We start from the raw sequence: 27,964 nt of genomic DNA on the forward strand, positions 1-27,964 counted from the left end.
TGTCACTATCAGTGAAGCAAGCCATCATTAGGCTGAAAAAACAAAACAAACCCATCAGAGAGATAGCAAAAACATTACGTGTGGCCAAATCAACAAAAGAAAGAATGCACCGGTGAGCTCAGCAACACCAAAAGACCGGAAGACCACGGAAAACAACTGTGGTGGATGACCGAAGAATTCTTTCCCTGGTGAAAACACCCTTCACAACAGTTGGCCAGATCAAGAACACTCTCCAGGAGGTAGGTGTACGTGTGTCAAAGTCAACAATCAAGAGAAGATTTCACCAGAGTGAATACAGAGGGTTCACCACAAGATGTAAACTATTGGTGAGCCTCAAAAACAGGAAGGCCAGATTAGAGTTTGCCAAACAAGATTCAAAAAAGCCTTCACAGTTCTGGAACAACATCCTATGGACAGATGAGACCAAGATCAACTTGCACCAGAGTGATGGGAAGAGAAGAGTATGGAGAAGGAAAGGAACTGCTCACGATCCAAAGCATACCACCTCATCAGTAAAGCATGGTGGTGGTAATGTCATGGCGTGGGCATGTATGGCTGCCAATGGAACTGGTTCTCTTGTATTTATTGATGATGTGACTGCTGACAAAAGCAGCAGGATGAATTCTGAAGTGTTTCGGGCAATATTATCTGCTCATATTCAGAAAAATGCTTCAGAACTCATTGGACAGCACTTCACAGTGCAGATGGACAATGACCCGAAGCATACTGCAAAAGCAACCGAAGAGTTTAAGGGAAAGAAGTGGAATGTTATGCAATGGCCAAGTCAATCACCTGACCTGAATCCGATTGAGCATGCATTTCATTTGCTGAAGGGAAAATGCCCCAAGAGCAAGCAGGAACTGAAGGAACTGAAGACATCACAAGGGATGAAACCCAGCTTCTGGTGAGGTCTATGCGTTCCAGACTTCAGGCTGTAATTGACTGCAAAGGATTTGCAACCAAGTATTAAAAAGTGAAAGTTTGATGGATGATTGTTAATCTGTCCCATTACTTTTGGTCTCTTAAAAAGTGGGAGGCCCATATACAAACTGTTGTAATTTCTACACTGTTCACCTGATTTGGATCTAAATACCCTCAAATTAAAGCTGAAAGTCTGCAGTTAAAGCACATCTTGTTCATTTCATTTTAAATCCATTGTGGTGGTGTATAGAGCCAAAAAGATTAGAATTTTGTCGATGTCCCAATATTTATGGACCTGACTGTACATCTGTTGTGGGAAAACATGTCATCCATGGATTCCCATGGACCCTCAGGGATGGTGCTGCCTTGCATCACTAATCCCAATAATGGGTATATTGGGGGACAATAAGGGAGGACACCTGCTGAAAGCTAGCATACACCCCAGGTACCCTCACAAGCACCGCTACAAGAGAGATTTGTTCTTAGAGAAAGACATGGCTTGGGCATGGTTCCCCTCCGGGACAGGATAGGGAATTGATATGATAAAAAGGCTGAACAACTACTCTAAAACATTAGACAAGATATTAGACAATAATTCTGATGACATTTCAAAACCAAACCTAGAGACAAGGGCTATCAGAAAAGTTAGCACTCCATGATCTAGCAATAGAAAGTGAGTGCTGCACTCACTGGGCTGTGCGAAATAACTGAGGACTATAAATATTGCACTTGGATACATAACACCAGTGTAGAGATACCCAATTATTATGAGATCATTGCACAGCACAGAAAAGAGGTAAACAAACTACAGGTCGAAGCAAGGGATCTAGCTAAAGACATGGAGCCCTTTTAACGACATAGGATGGTTTGGCCTCAGTGGGATATTCTCATGGTTAAAAGACAATGCTATGGCTATTATAATGATCTTGCTTTTTGTCTTGTTTGTGTAAGCTTGTTTCAAACTTATGTCCCTAATTTCCCAGGAAACTCAAACCCCTGACCCAGCTGCTGCTAATAGAGCTTACCTCAGCTTATATTACAAAAACCAAGATGAGTATGTTACAATGAAATGGGATAAGTCATGTGCATGACTTAAGAGGGGATTGTAATAATATAAATGAACCATTGTGCCTCCATTTTGTGTAGGAGTGTGTGGGAATGTCTGCACAGCAACACCCCCCCCCCCCCATTGTGCTAACTGTGGTCAAGCGTGTTTAAGAATGTATATCCTGTTTAGCCTTAGGCAATCAGCTAAGATATGTGACTAATGACCAGGTGTCCTAACTGTTTATAGATACACAAAGTAACAAACTAGTGAAACTCTAGACATTAAACTTACCACTCCCCCTCCTTTTGTTCTATACTGAATATAAGCTGCATTCATGCTCAATAAAGACAGACATCCTTTGAATTCACATCTTGTTTCACGTGTTTTATTGGATCTCTCACGGTACCGGGGGTCACGGTGGTCTGCCAAAGTTAACCAGGGTGGTCGTCCAGAACCAGAATTCCTTTCAGCCAGTGCATCCCATTGGGTAATAAATTTAAAAGAGCGAACAAAAGTCCTGGATGGCTTAACTCCAAAGTAAAAATGCATATAAAAGCAGAGAAGGCCTTCAGAAAATACAAGGTTGAGGGATTACCATCTGCATTGAGACTTTATAAGGAATGCAACAAGAAATGTAAGGGTGCAATTAGGGCGGCTAAGACAGAACACAAAAGACACATAGCGGAGGAGAGCAAAAAAAAAAAATCCCAAGAAATTCTTAAGTATATAAACAGTAAAAGGGAGGACAGACCATATTGGCCCCATAAAGAATGAGGAAGGGAATCTGGTTACAAAGGATGGTGAGATGGCGAAGGTATTGAATTTATTCTTGTTAGTCTTCACAAGGGAATTGGGGAGCTTCAGTAATCAAAACTGCAGTCTTTATCCTCATGACACATCACAGAAAGCACTCTCATGGCCAACAGAGGACAGAATTAGAAATAGACTTAGAAAACTTAACATTAATAAGTCACCGGGACTAGATTGCTTGCACCCGAGGGTCCTTAGGGAACACAGTCAAGTAGTTGCCAGACCATTGTTCCTAATTTTACTGACTGGAATGGTACCAGCTGATTGGAGAAAAGCCAATGTAGCATCAATATTTAAAAAAAGGGCCAAAATACATCCCTGGGAATTACAGACCAGTTAGCCTAACATCAATAGTATGCAAGCTCTTGGGATAAGGGACTATATACACAAGATTTTAGTAATGAAAATGATAGTATCATTAGCCATAATCAGTATGGATTCATGAAGAATCGTTCTTGCCAAACCAATCTATTAACCTTCTATGAGGAGGTGAGCTGACATCTAAATAAGGGGAGGCCGGTAGATGTGGTGTATCTGGATTTTGCAAAAGCATCTGACACAGTTCCCCATAAACTTTTACTGTACAAAGTAAGGTCCGTTGGCATGAACCAGTACATGGATTGAAAACTGGCTACAAGGGCAGTGATAAATGGGGAGTACTCGGAATGGACAGAGGTGGAAAGTGGGGTCCCCCAGGGTTCTGTCCTGGGACCAATCCTATTTAATTTGTTCATAAACGACCTGGAGGATGGGGTAAACAGTTCAATCTCTGTATTTGCGGACAATACTAAGATAAGCAGGGCAATAACTTCGCAGGATGTGGAAACCTTGCAAGTAGATCTGAACAAATTAATGGGGTGTGCAACTACATGGCAAATGAGGTTTAATGTGGAAAAATGTAAAATAATGCATTTGGGTGGCAAAAATATGAATGCAATCTATTCACTGGGGGAGAACCTTTGGGGGAAATCTAGGATGGAAAAGGACCTGGGGGTCCTAGTATATGATAGCAGCAGCTTGGCATTGCATGCCATTACTGAGCCTAACAAAGCAAACAGAATATTGGCATGCATTAAAAAGGGGATTAACTCAAGAGATAAAGTGATAATTCTCCCATTCTACAAGACCCTGGTCCGGCCTCACCTGGAGTATGCTGTCCAATTCTGGGCACCAATCCTCAGGAAGGATTTGCTGGAAATGGAGCGAGTACAAAGAAGGGCAACAAATCTAATAAAAAGGGACTGGAGGATATTAGTTATGATGAAAGGTTATGAACACTGAACCTATGGAGAAGAGATGCTTGAGAGGGGATATGATTTAAAATTTACAAATACCATACTGGTAACCCCACAATAGGGTTAAAACTTTTCCGCAGAAGGGAGTTTAATAAGACACGTGGCCACTCATTAAAATAAAAGTTTTAACCTTAAACTACGTAGAAGGTTCTTTACTGTAAGAGCGGCAAGGATGTGGAATTCCCTTCCACAGGCGGTGGTTTCAGCGGGGAGCATCAATAGTTTAAAAAAACTATTAGATAAGCACCTGAACGACCATAACATACAGGGATATACAATGTAATACTGACATAAATCACACACATAGGTTGGACTTGATGGACTTTTTTTTTTTCAACCTAACCTCACATGTAACAACCATTGCACTGAAAATTTTCTTTAAACATAATCCCCCAGAAGTGTACTGTAACACTTACAAATTATTTAGCATGCATGCAGCCATTGTGAAAAGACATTTCTGATGTAAACCTGAAAGAACACAATATCATAGTAAAAAAGTCACTTTTATTTATAAAAAAAAAAAAGAAAAGAAATAAATTTAAATTAAAAAGAGAAAAATGCTTGAAGTTCATATTTTGTTGGAAACAAGCAGTGTTACCGTCTACAAAACACTCAATTTTAGCTGGTTAACATTTTATATACCAGTTCAATATTACAATACACTGCTTTAACAGGCATTAAAACAAGATGGCATTAGCACAACTACTAAAAAGGTATAGTTTTGTAAAGGTTACTATCAGCCTGTTACAAATACACAGACAAGCATTAAACATGTCATTAAAAAGGAGAGGGATTGAACCGAATACAGGCATAAAGAAAAGTTATATTAGAATTTATGCCCACTAAACTTAGTGATACATTTCAAAACATTGACTGTTTCTGAATATGCTATAAACTATAAAGTGCAAAGAGGTAAAATAAATTCCTGTGATTTTGAATGTTAACATAGCAGGGACATTTGTGAAAAGTTATGCACAGGAACAAAAACATGTTATCCATAAGTAACTAAATCAGTGAGTGCAAACTGTAAGGAGGCAGAGCCTGCATTCACAATTGTGTAGTGTGTGAACGCACGCAAGTACATTCACGAAATACACACAAAAAATAAAAGCATGGCATGCTTGTGGCGCCACTCATCCTTAATGGCACTCCAAACACAGCAAGACACATGGTTCTATGTGCAAAAAACATGCAGCAAATGCTAAACGTTAAAACTGTAAACGTTAAAACGTGCAACACTCAAAAGGATACCTGAGCTGCTTTGCCGAATGCATGGACAATGAATAAATGGCTGCCATATGTGCAAATGCATATACATGCAACCTGCTATGGTAGTGTGAATGGCGACTGATGAAAGGCAGCAGGTCTCCATGTTTAAGCATAATTTTTTATTTATCCTTTACAAACAGCCAGATATTCCAGTTATTAAAACAAATAGCTTAATAGTGTCCACAAATACAGCGGACATAATCCAGTCGCTTATCTGTCAGTCAGCACAAATGTTATTGGAGTGCAGTGATTAAATACAAGCACAATGGAACTGAAATATTTTGCATATGGTTACACAAAAATGATATAACATACAGAATGCTAAGGTCAGACAGTGCTATTGATCTGTCACTTGTGGTAGGAATTATGGCAGGCTCATCAGTTATTATGCATAGTAATATTCAAACCCAGTTAGATTAGGTTGGACACCAATTAGTCCATATAACTGACTGAATATGCCTTTGAAAACTGATGAAGCACATATTTAATAATAAATATCGCAATGTCCTTATATTAGCTGCCTACCATCTTCTACAAAGCCCTACTTGGAAAGAGAGGAGGCTTTACTGCACTGCACAGCGCTTTAACTAACACGGAGCATGCTGACAGGAGGAGAGAGCACAGGCCCGATCTGTGTGCAGTTTCAACTTCATAGTCCAATTGACAGGTTGGGGTGGGTCTTTAACCAAGCTGAATTGTTTACCGGAATAAGACAAATGGCATCACTTCCCTGGCTGCGCTCTCTGGATCGGTAGGTTGGTTGAACAGAGTTGCAAATCCTTAAGCAGGTAAAATATTTTATGCATATGTATTTGCGCTGCTTGAAGTTATCAGTCTAGAATTCGGCTCTATCAAAATCTAAAATATTGTGTGGTATAATTTAACCTGTATGTAAAGGAAAATGGAATACCAGCTAAAGTTGGCCATAGACGGTGCAAAGAATAGCGTTCGATTCCGCCATCAACACAGTCAGTTAGTGTTGATGGGAGAATTCCTCCTTCGCAAATACTGTGTTCTCCCAGCGGGGAGCCTTCCTGGACGAGAGAACGCACAAAGATTAATGCTAGCAGCTAGCAATAAATTGCATGAAAAATACGACATGCTGGTTGTATACAAGTCGATCAATGGTGGGTACAATCAGCTTGCCTATACATGGTTTGAATCTCGGCCAAAGGTCCGCTTAAAGCGGAACTTCACCCAAGAGGCGAAATTCTGCTTGTTTGCACCCTCCCCTTTCACTGCCACATTTAGCACTTTGGGGGGGGGGAGTTGGTTTTGACAGATACCCGCTCCCACGCCACAAGATTTGGAAGACAGCACTGGGAGCCAATGGCAAAAGCATGCGAAACCAGGCTGTGAGAGGAGCGAGTCGCTGCAGAAGCGCACAATTCTGGATCAAGTGTGGGTTTAGTTAAGTATAAAGGGGGGGGGGCGATACTTTTACCTAAAGAATTTTTACCCCAATGCAAGGAATGCATTAACGTAAAACATGTTTAGTCTTTACAACCACTTTAAAGTGATAAAACAGATGTGTATGCAAGTACGGCATATGTTTTTATGTTAATCTCCCCCTGACATGCTTCGATACATGTTGCCAAAGGATTTCCATATATGAAAGAACCTGTCAGAGGGATAAAATGCCAAATAATGAATTTGTTTAGAGAGATCACATGACCCACTTTAATGGCAACTGCGTGTGCAGATTTGCCATTGTACATCTTCCAGCTGACCCAGCCTGCCTATGCATTGGGTGTACACATGGACTCAGTGGAGTGATTGGATTAATACACATGAAAGGGTTAATATGTATGTATGTATGCATGCATTCATGCATGCATTTGTGTAGTTAACTTTCCCCTTTGCATTTAGTTAGTGTTATATATAAAATGGAACCCATGACTTATTATTCCTGTCAGTCTCAATTTCAAGTCAGACTTTTTTTTTTTTTTTAAATCAGAACGGTCAGCATAGAGATGGAAATGTAAACTAAAATTCCAACAACTTTCATAATGCAGTCTTACACAGCACGATCGACCGTGCTGTTAAAAATCAAAACAGTATGCGATAAGTGCGCACATTGAAAATACAAAGTAAAAAATGCTCCACTAAGTTTTGTTCAGTCAGTAAATTTGGGTTGTTTGTCGTTTTATCTGCTAGGCATTTTCTGTTCTGAAGGATCAACAAACCTGAACAACATTTACAGACATTTCCAAATCTATCCGAAGCTTATGAGAGCTGGAAATATTTCCCAGTGTTGTGACTCTGGGGAGAGAGATTTTGAGGCACACAGCTGACATCCTGTCACTAGTCCTATCAAAAAACACTTCAGTCACTTTCCTTAGGCTCTATTTAGTCTGAAATGGCTCTAAAAAGGAACACTGTTGATGTTGCATGTCACATAAGATAATTTACAGGAGGTAAAATATCTCCTACTCCAAGGGTAAGCAACCTCTACCCTCCAGCTGTGGTGAAAATACAAGTCCCACGAGACATTGCAAGACCCTGACAATCACAGGCATGATGGGATCTGTAGTTTCACCACAGCTGGAGTGCCAAGGTTGCCTATCACTGTACCTACTCCATTACAGCATAGGAATGTGTAAATGCTGTTAATGTTTTCAGGTAAGCCAGTAAGACTACTTCTGCAAAGCGAGGAACAATGCCCAAAGTTCAGTAACAAATAGCAACCAGAACGCCTCTTTCACCTGCTCTACTGCATTAAAGTGCACACATCACTTCATTGATACGTAAGCTGCCACCATTATGCGTTTTTGTATGGCTGTACTAGCACAAAGCTCAAATAAAGGCAGGATCAGGGGGAAAAAAAAAAAAAGAAAAAAAAAAAAAAAAAAAAAGCACAAAAATGAATGCATTACTATAATTTTTTTTCTCCAGATACCAGAATTCTATGTACCCTCATCTGACCTGTTATCAGCCTCTTGCAATCCCTGTTCAGCAGAGGCCAGTTGTGCTGCAGCACTCATGTGTTAACAAGGAACATGCCGATACTGTATGTAGGAATGGCAAAAAAAATGTGCATTCACAGGCAGGGAGAGGGACAAGTCCTGTAGGTTCTAGTTACCTGCATTAAAGAAAAATTAGGTCTTCTTTCAGAGTGGGGTGTGCCGCAGAGTTGTGTAAATCTCAGAACTGGCTGATCGTTTGACCTAGATGTATATTTTTCACAAGGCTTATCTGACTAGTTTGTGTCTTGCTATAAATCCTCCTATAGCCCCCTATGGCCTCTCTGTGGGCAACATTCGGGCACTTTTTTTTTCACCTTATACAGTCCTCCTGTTCAATAGTTCAGACATTCAGGGCTCAGGTGGTATGGTTTTTTTACATGACCATACGGGTTCTGCTCCATCTCTGGATCCCAAAACCTATTTGCTCTTTTTTTTTCCCCAGACAGGGCCATGGACACATTTTTGAACATATTTTTGCACAAAACACTCTTCCCTGCTCAAAAAGTGATTGCACACAACCAAAGTTTGAGACCTGCGTACGGGAGGTGAACTCATACCTTTACTTATAAAAAACGGATTTATGTACATAGAGGTTGCCCTACCGAATACAATAATGCCTGGAATTGGCTAGCGCAAGCCGATACGTTTGGGTGAGAAATCTTGAATTCCATGTTATATACCATTGACTGTAATCTTTTTTTTTTCCTCCCCTTCATTTGTTGTTCCCAAGCAATGTCTTACTTGCTTACAAATGTACTAACCTATGATTGATGCATTGGTATAGAGCCATTTTACACCATTGAATGGTTTATTGGCCACGTGATTGGCATATTTGAGGTTTCTCTTCCCCCTTTATTTTGTAATGCCAGTTTCATCATTTGTTATTTTTTTTCTCGGCACCAGTTCACACCACATGCAGTCCAGTGCGTTTTTTCCTGCAGTCAGTTCCAGAAAAAATAAAAAAGTAGGACATGCTACATTTTTTCTGCACTGGAACGCACCAAACGCAACGGAACCCAGTGCAGTGGAAAAAAAAAATAAAACCATCTGGAATGCATCCGGAAAGGATTTGGAGCGTGTGTTTGTGGTGTGAACCAGCCCTCAAAGTTGTTTTTGAATGTGAAATCTCAGAACTGGCTGGTCAGACAAACAAATCCTTTGGAAGGTAAAACAGCTTCCATACCTGTGTTGGTATGTGTGGTTAGCCAATTGCCTATAGTTCAGCTTTAATGCATTTGTTACCCCAGCATTTCAAATTCCTGATATGTGCCTGCTGTACCATTTACTTGTATGAAAAAGTATCCTGTTCTCTGTATTGCTTCATTTGTGTGAAATCCCTGGTGTTCCTGCCAGTTCCTCTGCTTTCCTGGTAAAAACTAACCACACTAGGCGGGAGAGCTCAGCATGGTCAGTTCTCTAGCTATGCTGGGAACTCAGGCTGCTCTCCAATTATCACACTTGTCCTGGACTCTCCCCCGCTGCACAGCCATTCACTGGGAAGCTCATAGTGCTGTTGCTTTTCCTCCCCCAGCTCACATGCAGCTGAGAACAGAGGGAATGTGATCACTTATAAAAAAAATAAAAAAGGGGGGGAAAAAAAAAAAAAAGATACAAAAATAAAATTTATAAATACATTATTATATCTATACACAAAATGTTTGCATTTCATTTCAATTTTAAACTCAATGGGTTGTTTTATAATGTGATAGTTTAAACACACCTCCAAACAACTTAATTCCACTGTGCTGTGGGCCAAGCCGGTAGCCAAGCCTAGGAAGTTTACACTGATACCTGCTGGTGTCTCCTCCTTTTTGAATAGCTTATGCTTACTTATTGACAGGTGCACTTTAAAGTGAAATCTGGGTGGTTGCTGTGAATTACTGATATTTACAAATCATCATATAGATATATATATATTTTTTTTTTTAGGATTAAAGATAAAAAGATACATCTGATATAAACTCTTACAGGCTTAATTTATGATGTACTTAGCAAAATATCTTATCTTTTGTATTAAGCAGGATTTACGTTAATGACATTTTTTTTTTTTATAAACTATTTTAAAAAGTGCCATCATTTACAGTCTTTTTATACAGCAGTAATCTATGCTAAACTAGAAACCTAGATGCAGACAGCATTCTCACGGATATATATGTAAACCACATTCCGTATGTTCCCATACGCTACTGCACGCTGTCCTTCAGACCCTAGAAAAGTATGCGGTCAAGCATAGAAAATAAGTTCAGGTATCTGTCCTCCTTGCACCCCAGTGCCGTTTGTGCTGTCTGAGGAACACTGAAACTGTACAGTTACTTTTCCGCACTGCACTTCAGTCATTCCTTCCTGTCCAAAGTAACTCAACTCGTTGCCATCCAAGACCACACTGGCTGTATAGAAAGTATCTGGTTCGATCTGCACAGGATATTCAAACCAAACAGGGAATGTATTGCTGGATCCATCTGAAAAATATTTACTTAGGTTCTGCCCCAAGATCACACCCTGGCGCTTAAGTTCAATCTTGGCACTGTACTCTGCTGAGCCACAGCTGGAGCCATAAAGGCCGAATCCTGCAATAAATACTCTTTTATCAACAGCAAACTGGATGCTGTCACATCGACCTCGGTACCGCCACTGATTGCTGCGATAGGCACAGGACTGGAAGCGATGGCATCTCTGAGGGACAAGCCCCTTCCTGGGATTGCTTACAAACTCTAGTTCAGGTTTCTTAGCAGCTGTATACCAGAGAAAGATATCATTAGTCTCATTTAAAGTCAACACTCCAGACTGGGCAGCGCCATTGGCAAAGTCATCCAGTGCCATGGTTGGGATCCGAATTAAGTAAAGAGCTTTGCCCAAAACCTTCCTCTTGTTCTCTATGGTGGGAGGGAGATCTTGGCGCTGACATTCTACTTCTGCCCAACAGAGAGCCGCCTCAAAGACGAAAATTTCTTTGGCATTTAAAGTCTCTCTTTTAAGGATACTTTCAAGTGTCTGGAAGTCGATGTCGCAAAAGCCTTCACTTTTCAAAGCCAGTTCTGCTTGTGCATCAATCACTTCCCAGCACCTCTGGGTCAGATCAGGTTCTTCAAACAAGCAGCTTTGAGACAGGAGAACACAGGCATTCTTAGCACTTAAACTGGTCTCTAGGAAGTTAACACATGCTCTGGCTAGATGCGGGACGATATATTTTTTAGCAGCATACAGAGTTGCCAGGACGGTGTCAGCAGCCAAATCTATCTCATCGCAATACAAGTATCTATGGGGGAAAAAAAAAAACAATAAAATAAAGGTAAAATATATCGCGTGTCTATCTCATCGCAATACAAGTATCTATGGGGGAAAAAAAAAAAAAAAAGGAAGGAAGAAGACGACTGCATTTATGAATACTTGATATCTCTCTCTAAGTTTTATGCACATATTACACTTGCATATATAACCTGATTTATTTACTACAGGTACTTATTTAGCACTGTCAATTTACACATATATATTGTACATTCACATCAGTCCCTACCCTTAAGGAGCTTACAATTTAAGGTCCCCAACTCACATTCATACACATACTAGGGCCAATGTACCTCCCAGCATATCTTTGGAGTGTGGGAGGAAACAGGAGTACCCAGGGGGAAACCCACGCAGGCACAGGGAGAACATGCAAACTCCAGGCAGGTGGTGCCTTGGTTTCAAACTGACGACCCTAATGCTCCCAGGCAGAAGTGCTAACCACTTAGCCACTGTGCTGCCCCAATTGAATGTTTTGGAATGATCAAGCTATTAGTGAGTCAAGTGCTGCAGACATATATATCTGGTCATCAGCCTTATGTGAAAGATTTTACACACACACACACACACACACACACACACACACCAAGCAACAAAACACCTTTTTATTGCTATGAAATTTGATTGTGGGTTATACAATCCTGTGAAAATGTTATTGCCTTACAAAAATTACAGTTGACTGAAAAGTTAAATTTCAGTTTTGGGTGGAAGCTTAAGATTGCTCTTTTCTATCTCACAGGGATGTCAATCAATAGTGAAGGAGTCCCCAGCACTCCCGCATGCACTGACGGAGAAAAGAGTTTGGTTCCTCTGTTTCCTCCCCCCCATTTATTTAGTACTGCAAATACAGCAAGACTCCCAAGGATTAGGGGAGTCCATAAGCATGGACAGTACATTGTCGATTAGAGAGATAGTAGAAGCTGGTGGGCGATTCGACCCGCCCACATCGATCAGAAACTAAAGTTTTTAATTTTGGGACTTGCCTTTTAAATAAGTATTTGGAAAACTGGTAAACTTACCAAATGGAGGGACACAACACAGAATAAAACACTTATTAGTACAACAAAAAGAAGCAGGATGTTTTTTTTCTAAGCAATAAAAATATTAGATTTTTTTTTTTTAATAAGGTGAATATTGCAGAATGCATTGATGGTGAACTTGGCACAACCATAAGTCAATTATTTCACATATAGCATGCATCTAACCTAGGCTACTGGTCTGCAGGTTTAATTAGATTTGACCTTTCCCTCTTCTGACTAAAAAAAAAAAGAAAAAAAAAAAAATCAGATCTAATTGCTTACTCCAGGATATTCTATTTTAGACATCATCACTACTCTTTGCACTACCTAAAACATGCAGGACCAAGACAAAGTTCTCTCCTTCATGTACAGCAATGACCTTCCAACAAAACCCTTAAGCTTTGCAGCTCTCCTGCTTCATCGCAATTGTGGTAAAAGAAAGTGGTGTGTTTGAGAAACGATGCAAGGATTTCTGCCATGCTTTCACAACTGAAGTGAGAACTGATTTGTATTGCAAGGCTCACCCTTTGAACTGCAGCTCTGCCTTGGCTTCCCTTCTGCATGCTCTGTGCTCAGGGATCTAGTTTCATGCACCATTTCATTGCACTTTCACATTTGTATATTGAGCTGTTTCCAACAGCTCTACATTGATACTTGAACTAGAAATATTTATTTGTTGACCAAAACAACATTTAACATTCGGGGATAAATGCAGAATAGCCTACATGAATACCAATAAAGAAAGCACAGAGTTGTACAAGGGGGTTAATGGTGGAGCAATCTCAGCAAAAGAAAGAAAAAAAAAAAAAAAAAGAAGAAGGGGAAAGAGGAAGGAAGAGCAGTCCTAATCATTAATGGTTATCTGTATGACGACCAGATCACAGCTTCTAAGAATAGATGTATGACCCTCATTCCCGACGTTTATGACTGTACAGCAATAAAGTCTTACAGAAGATGGCCAGCACACTGGTAGCGATCTGAAAAATCCAGTTTTTGATAAATTGGTCAAATAATGACGCCTGCAATAATGATTTGTAGGCAGATTCTGTAAATAGGAATTGAAATAATCATGGAAATATGTAGAATAAGATAACTCCCAATTTGTAAATCAGTCCACTCATCTCTATTGGTTATCATTTGACCAATAAAGTATATGCCATCTGACAGCCACAGAAGGTGATCAAAAAGCATATTGCAGGGCTGCCACATATCAATATTTGATTTACAAAACTGCACAGATTCTACTTCTCATTTGAAACTTTTAAAAAATCCCCTTTGGAAAACCGCTAAACACCATAAGAACAGAAATGCCAGACCAAACTGCTCTCATATAATCTGACTTACTTTTACAAATGTATTATATGTTTACATTTTTTTAAATAAATTCTCCTTTAGTACATTATTATTACTGAACCCCAACAACAGACCCAGACTTATACCAGCATTAACTTGCTATAAACAGCAAGTCTACTTGAAAATCACGCAGGCTGTATTCTGTCAATGAATGCTGCAGTTTGCACTGATGTAACTAGACAAATTATTATAATGCAGAGATAATGCTTACTTCAGCATTGCAAGGAAAGCAGCAGGTTCAACATCTGGTATACGGATTTCATCTTTGTCCTCAGCAAGCTCTCCATAAAACATTGCATGGAATACCGAACTGCCGACAGCTAGAACATACTGGCAAAGGGGAAGCACAAAAGGAAAGTTACACATCCATGTGACATAAGCTTTGCTAATATTATTTATATAGCATCAACCTTTGCTTTGGGAATATTACATAACATACAAGGAAATACTGCAATAAGAAGAAAAACAAAAAGCGAGTCCTGCCTTTAAATTACACAATTATATTTCAATTTATAGTGCAGCAGTGCATTAGCAGTAACTCTTAGGAACCAAATTTCAGTTTACTGCAGTCAATCCAGGAAAAACTCCAACACTGGTTCCGAAAGGTAACTGTACCATGTCTTATTAAATATACAATCTACATATACAATGTAGACTGCTTGACACTACAAATACTACAATTTAATGAAAGCAAAAAAAGCAAACAAAAACATGCAACTTATAAATCACATAAATAAATTTTACCTTATGCCCGGGCAAGCGTTGTGTTTCTCCAGATGACCCAACCACAAAGTGCACATCTGCCATCAACTCATTGTTAAACATAACTGCATTTCTGTAGAAGCAAAAATTATTTCAAAAGGAACTCTTTCCCAAAGAAATAAATAACAAAAATAAATAAAAAAACACGATCTAGACACAATTAGTTTAGTCACACCACAGCTCCTTGCAGAACATCAGCCAAACACACACAAACTTTACAATCTTACCTTTCTCTGATGGTCCCATACAGTCCTTGCCAGTTCGGGGAAGGGATAGTGTTATTGTTAGTGAGATTTTGCTGGTGATATTGCTGCACGGAGTTAGAATTGCTGTTTGCTGGCTTCTTGCTAGGAAAAATCTCAGCAGCCATCTTCTTCTTCTTTCTGGTTTTTAATGTAATTATTTCATAGCAAACTGGGGGCAACTTGCTGCTGCTGCTGCTGCTACTGGAACTTGCTTTTTTCGGGCCCTTTTTAGACCGGTTCTTGACAGATTCTGGAAGCATCAAGAAAAAAGTAAGACATTTCATGTTTTTTCCTTTGGCATCTACCATCAGTATTTTAGTTCATGCAGCTGAGCAGCCTAAGTAGAACAAGACACTCTGCAAAATATAAATCCAAAATGTAGTTTCTACTCAGAGCTAAAACCCAGCATTGGAAGTAGCAAGGTGACCTTTTTTTCCCCCTTTCTTTCTTAACCTTTTTTTTTTTTTTAATTTGCAGAATTAAAAATATTGGCTTCAAGTTTGATCCAGCACTTGATGTAATAAAGATATTCCAAACATGTCTCCTATTTTGTTTCTTTCACGAGCAGCACAGCTGGGCCACCTAATGTGCAAGAACGGAAAAGAGAGTGCATGGAGCTGTCTGCATCACTTATTCTAAATTAGGTTAACAAGATCGGATTCTGCTTAAAGCAGAGATAGTCCGTTCGCTGACTCAAGTCGTGTGTTGAATGGATCTGAAGAGTAGAGATTGCAGCTTTGCAGATGGTGTCAGGCAGTCAATAGCTCTGAGCCAATAGCTGAAGCCAAAGATAATGATTGGACCAAGCATCACAGCAAGAATGTTAGCAATATACATCGTCTCTCTGTTAAAGGGGAAATGATATACTGTAGGTGCTCATTTAAAACATCATCGGTATTGAACATACATATGCAGCGTGCACCGAACATGCTGTACACAGGACAGCAGAAGCTGGGCTCTCACTCTACTACCTTGGCAAAATAACATTTTCCAGGGACAGGCTGTTTGCAGTTAGTAGACGAAAGACGGGTCTATAGTTTTTGTACTGAAATGCACTGCCTGTAAAAAGGAGATGAGGTCACTGCATTTCATTTAATCCACTCTGTTTCCAACTAACATAATGGTCTCTGACAGCAGTTTCAAATTACTAAACTGTGCTAATTAGGCCGGTTGCTGTAGCAGAGATGCCAGCTTTTGTACGACAAATAGTGAGAAAGTAAGAAGCAGAGGAGGAACAGAAAATGTCACCATGTCATTAAATGTTGTTAGCTTTAGTGCAAATCTGAACACAGATAACCCTGATTAACCTAATGCTTATGCATCAGTGCTGAACTTGCTTCGGAGGCTCCAACTCTCCAATACAATCAGTCTCAGGGGAGCGCTAGCACTCAGAATGAATCATGTGCCATCACATTAACTGTTTAATGCATTTATTATAAGCCACCGTATTCCCCCTAATCCCAGGAATGCCAGCGTTGCATAACATCTCATGTAATGTTAATTTAACAAAGGCCGAATGCTTTTATTATGAGAGATTTCTCTGAATGCACTGGCTCTTTTTATATTAAAAGCTTATTTTACAAAAGGCTGCACAACAACCCAAACATATACTAAAAAGAGATCAACAACTGCAACCTTAGCTTGAAGAATATCGAGACCTGGGGGCCTTGGATCCAAGGGGGTCCACAAGGACACAGGGATCAATTTAAAGACAAAGAAAGACACTATTATGGACCAATATATGGCTTATCCTGTTAGCAGTGCAGTCACTAAACATGGAAGCTAACCGCAATCTGATATACAGATACAGTCAGTGGCAATAGAATGTGCAAATATTTTAACCACTCGCTGACACAGCCTTTTTCTGACATTTGTTGCAATCATTTTTTTGTGCTAGAAAATTACTTAGAACCCCCAAATACATACACTTTATTTTTTTTAACAGAGACTAAAATGGTGGTTGTTGCAATATTTTAGGTCACACTATTTGCGCAGCGATCTTTCAAGCACATTTAAAAAAAAAATAAAAAATAAATACACTAACAAATTAAAGGAAAAAACGAAAGAACAACAGTTACCCCAATGTTTTTTGTATAATGTGAAAAATTACGTTACACCGAGTAAATAGATACCTAACATGTCATGCTTTAAAATTGTGCACGCTTGTGGAATGGCGACAAACTATGGCACTTAACCACTTGACATCCGCGCTATAGCCGAATAATGGCTACAGCGTGGACCTGAATTCACGGTAGGCCCTCATATGACGGCCTCCCCTGTGCAAGCGCTCTACAGGGCGCGCGTGGAGCACGCTGTGATCACCGAGTTACTGAGACTCGGTTGATCGCCGATCCAAGTAAGGGGCCGTTCCCGGCCCCTTACCATGTGATCAGATGTCAGCCAATGACAGCTGATCACATGATCAAAACAAAAGCTCTGTGATCGTTTTTTTTTTTCTCCTAACGCTGACAGCGCGAGGAGAAATGAAAAAGCCGATCACCGGCTTATCAGCAAGGGGCATCGGTCCCGAAGAGGAAATTCTGCCTCAATTGTGCCACTAGTACCCCCTGCCAGTGCCCACCAGTGCCACCTATCAATGCCCACCAGTGATACCAATCAGTGCCACCTAGCAGTGTAACTGATCAGTGCCCATCTCTGCCACCCATCAGGGCCCAGCACTGCCGCCTCATCAGTGTACATCAATGAAGGAGAAAAATTACCTTTTTTTTTTTTTAATTTTATAACAAATTAAAAAAAACTATTTTTTTTTTTTCAAATTCGGTCTTTTTACATTTTTTTAATAAAAAATAAAAACCGCAAAAGGTGATCAAATACCACCAAAAGAAAGCTCTATTTGTGTTGTGTTTGTTTGTCTATTTTTGTTTGTCATTCAAAGAGCGTCAGCGCTGAAAGCTGAAAATTGGTCTGGATAGGAGGGGGGTTTAAGTGCCCAGTAAGCAAGTGGTTAAAAATCTCCATAGGCGACATTTCAATTTTTTTACAGATTACCTGTTTAGGAGTAACAGAGGAGGTCTTGTGCTAGAATTATTGCTCTCGCTCCAATGAACGTGACGATACCTCACATGTGTGGTTTGAACACCGTTTACATATGCAGGCGCAACTTACGTATGCATTTGCCTCTGCACACAAGCTCGGAGTGCATTCAATTTTTTGTTACTATTAATTTTTATTTTTTATCACTTTTATTCCTATTACAAAGAATGTAAAAACATCCTTTGTAATAAGAATAAGAATGACAGGTCCTCTTTATTGAGAGATCTGTGGTCAAAAAGACTCCAGACCTCTCATTTACCTTCAAAAGCATAAGGATAAGCATAAAAGCAAAAAAAAAAAAATAAATAAATAAACGACATTTTGCCTTTAAGGGAAAACACAAATCCTTTGTTTATGCCCGAGAATCGGAAGTGACGTCAGAGGTGGCTCCAGTCCTCCAAGGGCATAGAGCTCAGCAAAAGGCCGCATCGGATCGTTTCCGGGCTTAACAAATGGCTCCCGAAAGCCTATAAAAGTGATCTTGCTGCGAATCTGCGCTGGGATCACTTTTTAAAAGTTGGAAAGCTGCCCACCAAAAAAACAAACAAAAAAAAAAAAATACCGGGGTTATGGCATCTAGTAGCAGCCACTCATAACCCAAGTATTTTATGTCAAAAACATGACGTACATTTACAGTTAGGCAGTCGGCAAGTGGTTAAATAAAAATATATATTATATCGGCTTCAACTATAAATCCCATAATGTCTCACTGTTTACCAAGATCCCAAAGGTGCACTGTATACAAGAGGTAGCATGAAATCACATTCTTCTCAGGAAACAAATGGTGCTGCTAACAAATTATAGTTACACCACACCTCACCACACTGGGCTGCTGTTGCGTGTACCCACCTCTCATCTGAATATGGTGTTCTGCAATTTCCAAAACACATGGTGGACACACTGGGGTTGATTTACTAAAGGCAAATCCACTTTGCACTGCAAGTGCAGTCGCTTTAGTTCTGAAGGGAAGATCCGAAATGAGGGGTAGCTCTGCTGACTTTTATCATCCAATCATGTAGAAGCAAAAATGCCGTTTTTTTTATTATTATTTTCCTTGCATGTCCCCCTCAGATCTACACAGTGACTGTACTTCCAAGTGCACTTGCAGTGCAGAGTGGATTTGCCTTTAGTAAGGCAGCGAAGCAGCACAGCCCCTGATAACTCACAGAGGAGATATGGGGTGCCTGATATTTATATTACCAACATCTATTATTTCATAGACATGAATTCATTTTGTGCAAAACTCATTGAAAGAAGACTAAAAATGTCAAATTTTTTACGTAGGAGTACAATCCAGGCACATTCACAGGTATGACCTTTGGTAACACAGGCCATACAATACCATGGGTTAAAGGAAAGAAAATTGCTCCATTCCCCCATCAAAAGAGTCAGTGTTGATGGGGGGAATCCCTCCTGCTGTGCTATTGTATTCTGACAGCGGGAGGTTATCCGGCCATCAGAATACAGTTGTGGCCAAAAGTTTAGAATGACACAAAATATTAATGTTCACATAGTCTGTTGCTTGTTTTTAGATCTTTTTGTCAGATGTTACTATGGTATACTGAAGTATAATTACAAGCATTTCATAAGTGTCAAAGACTTTTATTGACAATTACATGAAGTTTATGCAAAGAGTCAATATTTGCAGTGTTGACCCTTCTTTTTCAGGACCTCTGCAGTTCTCCTGGCATGCTGTCAATCAACTTCTGGGCCACATCCTGACTGATGACAGCCCATTCTTGCATAATCAATGCTTGGAGTTTGTCAGAAATTGTGGGGTTTTTTTTGTTCACCCGCTTCCTAAAGATTGACCACAAGTTCTTAATGGGATTAAGGTCTGGGGGGTTTCCTGGCCATTGATCCAAATGTTCGACGTTTTGTTCCCCAAAGCCACTTAGTTATCACTTTCGCCTTATGGTAAGGTGCTCCATCATACTGGAAAAGGCATTGTTTGTCACCAAACTGTTCTTAGATGGTTGGGAGATGTTGCTCTCAGGAGGATGTTTTTGTACCATTCTTTATTCATGGCTGGCTGTGTTCTTAGGCAAAATTGTGAGTGAGCCCACTCCCTTGGCTGAGAAGCAACCCCACACATGAATGGTCTCAGGATGCTTTACTGTTGGCATGACACAGGACTGATGGTAGCACTTCCCTTTTCTTCTCCGGACAAGGTTGTTTTTTTTTCAGATGCCCCAATCGGAAAAGGGATTCATCCGAGAAAATGACTTTACTCCAGTCCTCAGCAGTCCAATCCCTGTACCGTTTGCAGAATATCAGTCTGTCCCTGATGTTTTTCCTGGAGTGAAGTGGCTTCTTTTCTGCCCTCCTTGACACCAGGCCATCCTCCAAAAGTCTTCCCCTCACTGTATGTTCAGATGTGCTCAAACCTGCCTGCTGCCATTCCTGAGCAAGCTCAGCACTGGTGGTGCCCCGATCCTGCAGCTGAACCAACTGTAGGGGACGGTCGTGTCGCTTGCTGGACTTTATTGGGTGCCCTGAAGCCTTCTTCACAAATGCAGTGTAATGTTTTTTTATGGGATTAAGTTCACTTTCATTGTAAAGAGGGACTTTGCAATACATCTGATCACTCTTCATGCAGAGTAGATGCAAATTGCCATCGTAAAAACTGAGGCAGCAGACTTTGTAAAAATTAATATTTGTGTCATTCTCAAAAACTTTTGGCCATGGCTGTACAATGATTACTGCTGGTGGCTATAGCCGCTGTCAGGGATCAAAGGAAAAACACTGGTTGATCGACAGATTGACTTCAGTACAACAAGCCTGTACCGGTATCGGAATTTGATCCGTCTATGACCGGCTTAAAAGGGCTGAAAGAGATGTCAACAGACAACAAATGTGGGGACATCACAACACTTGTTCTCCACTTGGATTTGAGTGTCTTCACCTATGAATTTTTGACACTGCTCTGGGGGCTATAGCAAATTTTAATGCAGAGGTCTGCAGGGTAATGTGACAAAGTTTCATGTTACATCCTAAATATGGATGGACCATAAAACATTGCCAGAAAGGTGAACTAAGCCTTTAAGGCCTTGTTTACATGAGTAATGATGCCCACATATTGTGAACGGGTCCTTTTTTTGCAGCATCTCTTAATTAGATTTGGTGGCTGCAATGATTTTCTATTTTTTGGGGCTTCTTTTCTTTATTTTTACCTGGTGATCCAGTTATTTTTCAAACTTCCATTAACAGACTAAGCTGTCCAAAGTGGCAGTTAGAGAGCGTTTACCACTGATAGGGGTGCCTACAACGATCAGCTTTTATTCATCTATGTATCGAGCATTTGGGTCACGTGACTGTTGCGATTGTCAGTCACATGATAGGAAAGCTCCTGATCGCAAGTATGCATTGGGTGCTTTTCGATCCTAGTTGGTAACTGTGCTGGGTTTACATAGGGCCCCTCATATACAGCCTCTCTACTTTAAAGCCCACCTACCAAAAAGCCACATATACAGCAGGAAGAGTGTAAATGGAAGCTCCTGCACAGAGGTAAAGTGTCACACTGGATTACTGCACAGATACGGAAGAAACACACAATTCTTATATTCAGACCATATTTGGTTATTTTAACCACTTCAGCAGCCCTGAGCCTATTTTTTACACTTGTTGTTTACAAGTTAAAATGTTTTTTTTATATATATATATATATTTATTTATTTATTTGGGGGTTGTAAGTAATTTTCTAGCAAAAAAAAAAAAAAATAGATTAGACAATAGTAAAGTTAGCCCAATTTTTTTTTTTTATATTGTGAAAGATAATTTTACGCCGAATAAATTGATACCCAACATGTCACGCTTCAAAATTGCGCCCGTTCCTGGAATGGCGACAAACTTTTACCCTTAAACTCCATAGGCGATGTTTAAAAATTTCTACAGGCTACAAGAGGAGGTCTAGGGCTAGAATTATTGCTCTCGCTCTAACGATCGTGGCAATACCTCACATGTGTGGTTTGAGCACCGTTTTTATATGCGGGCGCTACTCACGTATGCGTTCGCTTCTGCGCGCGAGTTTGTCGGGACAGGGCTCTTTAAAAAAAAAAAAATAACATAAAATTTTTTTTATTATTTATTTTACTTTTTTATTTTGACACAGTTTAAAAAAAAAAAAAAAAAAAAAAAATGGGTCACTTTTATTCCTTTTACAAGGAAAATAAATATCCCTTGTAATAGAAAAGAAAAAGCATGACAGAACCTCTTAAATATGAGATCTGGGGTCAAAAAGACCTCAGATCTCATATTTACAAAAATGCAATCAAGAAATGGAAAAAAAAAAAAATTCTCCTTTAAGAGCTATGGGCGTAAGTGACATTTGATATCGCTTCCGCCATCACATGCTATGGAGCCGAGCAGGGGCCATCTTCCCCTCAGTCAGCAGCCAGCCAAGCATGGGAGAGAATACAATAGTCTCCGCCGCTACAGACGGGTCTGGTAAGCAGGGGAGACGACCGGAGCGTGGCGGGAGGGGAGCTGTATTTGACAGGTACCAGTCTCCACTTCCGGCTGATCTCGCTGCAGCCAAGTCACCCAGCAGTTTGGCCCCCCTTCTCTTTCCCCCGCCGCTGGGCCATTCACAAAGCGGAGCGTGTGTCGCACTGTAGTGAACTTGCTGTGAAGCCAGAAGGCGTCACTGCCAGTTTCCCTTACAAGAAATGGAAAAATTGGCTGGGGTGAAGATACCACTGGATTCGTTGATAGGTAAGCGTCCGAACATTAAAAGTCAGAAGCTACAGTATTTGTAACTGCGTGACTTAATTTTTTTCTGAAGGAGCCTGGTGCTCCGCTTTAAACCCTCCTATCCTTTACAGCCAAGGAAGCAGCTTCTGTTTGATCTGCAACTGCCATGGTGCTGCACATGTGATCAGTTATGACACAACCATTTGATAATTTGACAGTTTGGTTGAGGACACAAGCAAATGTGACAGTTAGCAATGCCAACATTCTAAGAATGTAACTTTTTTGAAACCGTAAAAATCATTGGGTTTAATTCCACTTTATGTTTTAGACCCCTTTCACACTGGGGCGGTTTGCATAAAAATAGTGCCTGAAAACCGACCTGAAACTGCCGCTGCTGTGTCTCCAGTGTGAAAGCCCGGGGGCTTTCACACTGGAGCGGTGCGCTAGCAGGACAGGAAAAAAAGTCCTGCTAGCAGCATCTTTGGAGCGGTGAAGGAGCGGTGTACACACTGCTCCTGCCCATTGAAACTAATGGGGCAGCGCAGCAATACCGCCGGCAATTTTTAACCCTTTCTCAGCCGCTAGTGGCCGAATACCACCGCTAAAATGACGGTAAAGTGCCGCTAATAGCAGGGGCACTTTACCGCCGACGCACCTCCCACCCCAGTGTGAAAGGGGCCTTAGGCTCAGTTCACACCACCGGATGCGATGCGGGAACCCTGCGAATGCACTGAGGGGTTCCCACATCTCACCTGACTCGCAGGCAGTTCCGCACTGCCTTATGCGAACCGCTGGGAGTGTCAATACAAAGTTATTGACACCCCCAGATCGGTTTGCATATCGCAGTGTGAACTGTCTGTTTGGACAGGATTCTGGTGAGGCCCAAAAAAAGGGTCCTGCACGTCTTGGTTTTAAATGTGATGCAAATTCAGCCACACAATCTGTATGGCTGAATTCGCATTGCACAGTCATCACATATGATTTGCACAGCAATGTGGTGCGATCCACATGGGATGCCAGACAGTGCACTAATGTGAACCCAGCCTTACTGCTGCGCAGGGGCTCTGGGCTTCAGCAAAATGATAGCCTTCAGCAAAAAGAAACAGGAGCAATGCTGGCGGCAACTTACAGCATACTAATTTTGGTAGCACAATTATTAATGGTTTAATGTATGTTCCTTGCTAAACAACATTATTTCTTGCTATGGATAAAGTTCCACTTGTAGGCCTCTTTCACACTGACGGACCGATCGGGTCCATCTGTCAGTTTTTTTTAAGCAGACCCAATCGGACCCTTCATTGTCCTCTATGGAGCCGTGGGGGTCTACGGACATGTGTCTGCGGACACCCGCCAACATCCGATCCAATCCACTAAAAGCAGGCAGATGGGGGATCTGTTCCCCATCCATCTGGTGGATCAGATCGGATGGCAGTCGGGTGTAAATAGACAGGCGGTCAGTTTCCATCCAACCGCCACATAGGAGAGCGGTCCTTGTCCACTCTGCGTAAGTGGAGCAGACCAGCTGTCCACCAGCTCAGCGGGGGTTTCAGCAGATAAATTCCTGGTGGGATCCGCGGAATTCGTGGAAGGGACCTTAGTGACCCTTTAACCACTTTCCCTCCGGAAGATTTAACCCCCCCCCACCTTCATGACAATGCTATTTTTTGTGTAACGGCACTGCGTTATTTTAACTGACAATTGCACAGTCGTGCGACGTAGTACCTAAATAAAATTTGTAACCTTTTTTTCCCCTCACAAATCGAGTTTTCTTTTGGCGGTATTTGATCACCTCTTAATTTTTTGCGCTATAAACAAAAAAAAAAGACCGACAATTAAAAAAAAAAAAAAAATAATAATAATATTTTTTACTTTGTGATAAAAACGATCCAATATAAGAAATGACACCAATACAGTGATCAGTGCTAAAAAACATGCACTGTACTAATGACACTGGCAGGGAAGAGGTTAACATCAGGGGCGATCAAAAGGTTAAATGTGTGCCTGAACAGTGCTTGTGTACTTTGGGGGAGGTGCTTGTACTAGTGGAAGGCAAAGATCTGTGTTCCTGCTTTGCAGGAACACAGGATCAATGCCTTCCATACTGAAGAACGGTAATCTGCCTTGTTTACATAGGCAGACTGCCATTATGCCTGTGTACCAATCGGCGGATGCCGGGCCTGCTGATCGGCTCTCGCTGTGCACACAGTGGAAGTGAGCCTCCAGTGGCACGCCCGATACCCAAAAATGCAGGAGATATTATCCACTTCAATACAGAGGGCACTTATACACCTTCCTGCCCAGACCAATTTTCAGCTTTCAGCGCTGTCGCAGTTTGAATGACAATTGTGCGGTCATCCATCACTGTACCCAAACTAAATTTTTATCATTTTGATCCCACAAATAGAGCTTTCTTTTGGTGGTATTTGATCACCTCTGCGGTTTTTATTTTTTGAACAAACAAAAAAAGACCTAAAATTTTGAAAAAAATAAAAGTTTTGCTTTTGTTTCTGTTAAAAAAAATTTGTAAATAAGTAAGTTTTCCCTTTCACTGATGGGCACTGATAAGGCGGCACTGATGCGGCAGCACCAATGAGCGGGCACTGACATGCAGCACTGATATGCAGCACTGATGGGCATTGATGGGTGGCACTGATACGTGGCACTGATAGGCATCCCTGGTGGCACTGGCAGTGGTAGGCATTGGAGTGGGCACTGATTGGTATTTCCCTGGGGGTCTAGGGGGCATACCTGGTGGTCCAGTGTGGTGGCCATCCTGATGGTCCTGGGCGGCTTTCCTGGTGGTCCTGGGCGGGATCCGAGGGGGGCTGTGCTGATAAACAATCAGCATAGACCCCCCTGTCAGGAGAGCAGCCAATCAGCTCTCCTCTACTCGCGTCTGTCAGACGCGAGTGAGGAAAAGCCGATCACCGGCTCTTCTTATTTACATCGTGATCAGCTGTGATTAGACACAGCTGATCACGTGGTAAAGAGTCTCCGTCAGAGACTCTTTACCTAGATCGGTGTTGCAGGGTGTCAGACTGACACCCCGCAACAACGATCGCCGTGATGCACGCCCCCGGGGGCGTGCAGCGGCTCAATATCCTGATCACGTCATATGACGTCCGGTCAGGATAATGAAACCAATTTGCAGCCGTCATTCTGCTATATGGCGGGCGGCAAGTGGTTTATTATATATATATAATCCTGCACAGCATGGCCGCCCTGTAGCAGTAAATGTGCTATGGGGTGGTCAGCAACTGGTTAAAGGAAGAGCTCCAGTCTGTAAAAATAAATAAAAGTCAGCAGCTACACATACCGTAGCTGCTGACTTTTACCATAAGGATGCTTATCTGTCCAGGGAGCCCGTGATTGTTGGTGCCCCTAGCCAATTCATTAATCGGCTTCAGGTGCAGGCGTTGGCATCTGTAATAAGTGAAACAGACAGTTTTCTACTGCGCATGGGAGTTTTGCAAACTAGTGGAACTTGCCCTTTTAAGTGGAGCTCAACTTGGATGTAGGGAAGGTAAAAAAAATACTTTGTTCCTTTAGCACCACTTTAATGGCAGTCTGAAAATGTTCTGGAGCTTATTTAGCGTGTTTGTTGCACACAGAGCAGCCATTCAAAGGAACGCAAAAACACACCAACAATGCAGACAGGAATGCGGGATACACTGAATGCGAATGCTGGGTACACTGTCTGTGAATGAGGGGTACACTGTCTGTTGGGTACACTGCCTGTGAATGAGGGGTACACTGTCTGTTGGGTACACTGCCTGTGAATGAGGGGTACACTGCCTGTGAATGAGGGGTACACTGTCTGTTGGGTACACTGCCTGTGAATGAGGAGTACACTATCTGTTGGGTACACTGCCTGTGAATGAGGAGTACACTATCTGTTGGGTACACTGCCTGTGAATGAGGAGTACACTATCTGTTGGGTACACTGCCTGTGAATGAGGAGTACACTATCTGTTGGGTACACTGCCTGTGAATGAGGAGTACACTATCTGTTGGGTACACTGCCTGTGAATGGGGAGTACACTATCTGTTGGGTACACTGCCTGTGAATGGGGAGTACACTATCTGTTGGGTACACTGCCTGTGAATGAGGAGTACACTATCTGTTGGGTACACTGCCTGTGAATGAGGAGTACACTATCTGTTGGGTACACTGCCTGTGAATGAGGAGTACACTATCTGTTGGGTACACTGCCTGTGAATGAGGAGTACACTATCTGTTGGGTACACTGCCTGTGAATGGGGAGTACACTGTCTGTTGGGTACACTGCCTGTGAATGAGGAGTACACTATCTGTTGGGTACACTGCCTGTGAATGAGGAGTACACTATCTGTTGGGTACACTGCCTGTGAATGAGGAGTACACTGTCTGTTGGGTACACTGCCTGTGAATGAGGGGTACACTATCTGTTGGGTACACTGCCCGTGAATGAGGAGTACACTGCCCGTGAATGAGGAGTACACTGCCCGTGAATGAGGAGTACACTGCCCGTGAATGAGGAGTACACTGCCTGTTGGGTACACTGTCTGTTAATGGGGAAGTGAATCTGGGAGACTGCTTTAAATTCTGAAAAGAATGGAGTGTGTTGGGGGTCATACAAGCCTTGATTGGACGGTGTCAGTGGAAGGAGAGGTGACACCGGAATGCCCTCTATAGTGATGTGACGTCATGTGTGGGGGAGGGGGTTACAGGGAACTCCCTGTGAAGGATGGAGACACCGCCACAGATATGGGGGGGAGAAGCTCTGCAGGACAGCAGCAGGTGAGAGGCGGGAAGACCCGACACGACTGACCTCCTCCTCCCCGGGACTACAAGCCGCAGCCTGTCCGGACTTCATTACACACCCCGCACTAAGAGAGCGGCCCCCTCACAGAAGCCGTACACCGCCCGGAGGACACACACACTCACCTCCGCTCTCCCGGGGACTGACGTCTCGCTGTACCGGAAGCGGAGACTCCGTAACACAGGCAAAAACAACCTCTTCAGGTAGCCACGCCCACTACTCTTGGTTGCTCCAATAGACGGACTAGAAGCGTTATACAGCCAATGATAGCGCAACCTTCGTGTACGTAGGGTGTGTGATGCCTGAAAAGAGAGCGGTAATTGGCTGAGGGGCGGCAGCCGGCGTACGGCGCGTTCTTTTCTATGTATGGGGAAGGAGAGGGGAGATCTGGCTGTGTAGTTTGGGGGGGGGGGGGGTAAAACTTAAAGCGGGGCTCCACCCAAAAA

The 27,964-nt window shown here is 41.8% G+C and overlaps 1 protein-coding gene across 3 annotated transcripts; it reads right to left on the reverse strand.

Annotated features, from left to right (window-relative positions):
* Nucleotides 1-4,567: 4,567 nt before the first annotated feature.
* Nucleotides 4,568-27,762, reverse strand: BTBD3 (BTB domain containing 3). 3 transcript variants are annotated; one of them, XM_073628265.1, is made up of 5 exons: nt 27,644-27,762; nt 14,953-15,220; nt 14,708-14,798; nt 14,175-14,293; nt 4,568-11,565 (listed from the first exon to the last, which is right to left on the reverse strand). In XM_073628265.1, exons 2-5 carry the CDS (start codon nt 15,093-15,095, stop codon nt 10,533-10,535), a joined length of 1,386 nt encoding a protein of 461 aa, XP_073484366.1. In that variant the 5' UTR covers nt 15,096-15,220; nt 27,644-27,762; the 3' UTR covers nt 4,568-10,532. The 3 variants fall into 3 exon arrangements, with proteins under 3 accessions (XP_073484366.1, XP_073484367.1, XP_073484365.1); XM_073628266.1 differs by lacking the exon at nt 27,644-27,762 and adding an exon at nt 15,424-15,798; XM_073628264.1 differs by lacking the exon at nt 27,644-27,762 and having other exon boundaries at nt 14,953-15,792.
* Nucleotides 27,763-27,964: the final 202 nt, after the last annotated feature.

The sequence above is a fragment of the Aquarana catesbeiana genome, linkage group LG04 (genome assembly GCF_042186555.1).
Source record: "Aquarana catesbeiana isolate 2022-GZ linkage group LG04, ASM4218655v1, whole genome shotgun sequence".
Classification (NCBI taxonomy): domain Eukaryota; kingdom Metazoa; phylum Chordata; class Amphibia; order Anura; family Ranidae; genus Aquarana; species Aquarana catesbeiana.